General features: G+C 38.3%; 1 protein-coding gene across 2 annotated transcripts in view; it reads left to right on the top strand.

Moving 5' to 3' along the window:
- The window catches only part of LOC111367113 (putative late blight resistance protein homolog R1A-10), a 6,262-nt gene extending 2,956 nt beyond the window's left edge, over positions 1–3,306 (top strand). Inside the window, exons 2-3 of one of the 2 annotated variants that reach the window (XM_022987834.1) lie at positions 650–2,941; positions 3,207–3,306. In XM_022987834.1, the coding sequence (XP_022843602.1) occupies positions 683–2,941; positions 3,207–3,239 (2,292 nt within the window). In that variant the 5' untranslated portion in view covers positions 650–682 and the 3' untranslated portion in view covers positions 3,240–3,306. Of the gene's footprint in view, positions 1–163; positions 2,942–3,206 lie in introns of those variants that run through there. The other variant, XM_022987833.1, reaches the window with a different exon arrangement.
- Positions 3,307–3,312: the final 6 nt, after the last annotated feature.

Here is a 3,312-nt window from a genome sequence, read left to right as displayed (position 1 = left end):
TAACCGTTAAAGAAATGATTAATTTACAATTAGCGTCTGCAAGTAATCGAAATTATAAACAACTTGACTATAATATTTTGCTCTTCGCTGTCACTTCATTGGCATTCAATTAACAAACAGGAAGTTGCACATGATGGGCTCTTTATTTTATTAATTATACAACAGGTTTTATTGCTTTCTTAGATGAAGTTATCTTCTTGCCTCAAAACTCTTGCTCGTTTTATTGCCTAAAAATCATTTTTCCCTTAAGGTTGCCTTGAATCCTTTTGTCATTGCCTAAACTTGTTTTTCCATTGAGATGGCTTTTGCATCTCTTCTTTCGCTTACTCAAGTACTTGAGCAGATCCTGCATCCTCATGATCGATCTCTATCCCTTCATCAAACAGATCAACAGACCATAAGATCTCTCCATGAAAAGTTTAGCCTTTTGCTATCATTTCTGGAAGATTCTTCATATAAAAATAGTGAAACAATTAGAAGTTTGGAAGAAAGAATTAGAGATGTGACATATGAAGCCGAAGTTATAATTGAAACCCAAATGTTGAATCAGATTCTCTTACAATCTGGATGTCGTGAAGACATAACTGAATTCAATATGTCGAATCAGATCGTATGGAAATGGGAGCAGAAACATGAAGGCTTGCAAAAGGTACTAGAAGAACTCCATTCCGTTTCCGAAGAGATGAAGAAGATGAAGGACGGGAACGACATAAAAGATCTGCCACCTAGGAACTCTTTACCTGCTGGTTCTTCACAAGATAGTTCCAGTAACAAGAGTTCTATGGTGGGATATAATGACTACTTGATGGAAATTATGGAACGGTTGACTCAGCCACCTCTTAAACGAGAAATCATCCCAATTGTTGGGATGGGTGGCATTGGCAAGACTACACTAGCAAGAAATGTTTATGATGACTTGCGTATTGTCGATTACTTCGACACTCGTGCCTGGATAACGGTATCTCAAGGATATCAAGTGATAGATATGATCACAGGCCTCCTAAAATCCATAAAGCATGCCGCTCATGAATTATATCAAGAGGACATTGGAAAATTATACCAACTCCTGCACAAAAGTTTGAAGGGCAATAGATATCTCATCGTAATGGACGATGTGTGGGATATCAAGGCCTGGGAGGACGTCAAAAGAGTCTTTCCAGATGACGATAATGGAAGCCGAATAATTTTCACTACCCGGCAATCGATTGTGGCACGTCAAGTCCAGTCCTCTGGCCATATTCAGCATCTGAAAGGTCTAGATGTCCAAGAAAGTTGGATTCTGCTGCGCGAGAAGGCTTTTGGTAAAGAAAATTGTCCTCCTCAACTCGAGAAAATTGGAACCGAGATTGCAAAGAACTGCAAGGGACTCCCACTTTCTCTTGTTGTGATTGGTGGTCTCCTCTACAAAGCCGAGAGAACAGAAGATTACTGGAATTATGTTTCAGAAAATTTATACTCTGCAGTAAGTAAAGCTTCTCATCATGAGTATTTGGAGATATTATCTTTGAGTTATAACCACTTGCCTCATTATTCGAGAGCATGTTTTCTTTATATGAGTGTTCTCCCTGAAGATTATGTGATCCGTAAATCCAAACTCACCAAGTTATGGGTTGCGAATGGATTTATAAAGCCAGATAAATCGAAAAGCTTGGAAGAGTTGGCAGAGGAGTATCTAAAAGATCTTACTGATAGAAATCTGATTATGGTTCACGAGAGGGTTTATAGTGATGAAATCAAAAGCTGCAGCATCCATGACCTCCTGAGAGAACTCTGCGTTATTAAAGCTAAGGAGGAGAAGTTTCTACAAGTTTTGAAGTTGGAAAATGATCATTTTCCAGAAGTCACAGATAATCTGCATCACGTAAGTATTCATACAAATTTCAAGGATCAAAGCACAAGATTTTCCCTTGCTCAAGATTGTGACTCGCCCATCCGTTCTGTTATATTCTTTTGTCGAAATAACCCAAATCATCTATCACTGCACTTCATCACAAGTTTTCGGTTGCTGAAGGTATTGGATGCACTCACTATAAGGTTTGATGAGTTCCCAATTGAAATAGTCGAACTATTCAATTTGAGGTATATTGCTTTGACCTACTGGATAAAACACAGCTTTCCTGCATCAATATCCAAACTTTTCAATCTTGAGACTCTAATTGTTAATCCAGGGAAATTTAAAGAAGTCTTTAATACATCGTTCTTACCACTGGAAATCTGGAAAATGCCAAGATTAAGGCATTTGTTGTTTGTCCGAGCTTTCTTTCCTTATCCTACTGATGCATTAAACGGGGGAAATTTTGTTCCCTTGCAAAACCTACAAACACTTAGCAACGTGATAAATTTCAGATGGACAAAGGAGGTCCTTCAAATGCTGCCCAACCTAAAGAAATTGGTCATTTCGTACGAGCATGATGGGCGAACTGAGTGGTCATCCTACTGTTTTGACAATTTTATCTATCTGCATCGACTTGAAGTTTTGAAATGCTACTTCTTTGCCAAGTCTTATTTAAAATATCAGGATCCTCTACCAGTGAACTTCGCTTTCCCACCACAACTCAAGAAGTTAACTTTGAGTGGCTGCAGAATATCTTGGGAAAGTATGACAATTATTGGTTCGCTTCCCAAACTTGAAGTTCTCAAACTGAAAGACCATGCCTTCGAAGGCCCTGTGTGGGAACCAATTGAAGGGGAATTTAGCCAATTGAAATTTCTACTTCTAGAGGAGACTGATCTGGAGCAATGGAATGCCGATAAACCACACTTTCCAATCCTGAAACGCCTACATCTTAGGTACTGCTACAACCTGTTGGAGATCCCTTCTGGATTTGAAAATATTCCAACTTTTCAAGCAATCGAGTTGTGCGAATGTTCATCGTCAGTTGTGGCTTCAGCAAAGTCCATACAGGAAATGCAAAAGGACTGTGGGAACGAAAAATTTCAGGTTCGCGTCTTTCCTCTGGGGTTATGTCGTGCGCAGACTAGTAGTATTCCAATTGCATTCAAATTTATAGGTAATTTATAAATTCAACAAAATTAAAACATCAACTTCAACCACAGGTTCCTAACTGTTACTATTATTATCTACATAGTTCATGGAATTCACTATTATTCATCTTAATATTCATCTTTATAAATATGCCAAATGGAGGTTTAATATTTTTATGCTAATTTAGTAATGTTGGTGATGTTCCGAACTCCACAAACAGGTAGTGGTGAAAGACGAGGAGAGCAATGTTTGAAGCTATCAAAAGGGAAATGAGAAAAGTATAGTTTCAAGGTAATACCAAAAGAGTTATATTGTACCCCCCGCCC

Source organism: Olea europaea, chromosome 18, assembly GCF_002742605.1.
Source record: "Olea europaea var. sylvestris chromosome 18, O_europaea_v1, whole genome shotgun sequence".
In the NCBI taxonomy this organism is placed as follows: Eukaryota; Viridiplantae; Streptophyta; class Magnoliopsida; order Lamiales; family Oleaceae; genus Olea; species Olea europaea.
Note: the sequence above shows the minus strand (reverse complement) of the source record. Positions and strands in the feature narration are given on the sequence as shown.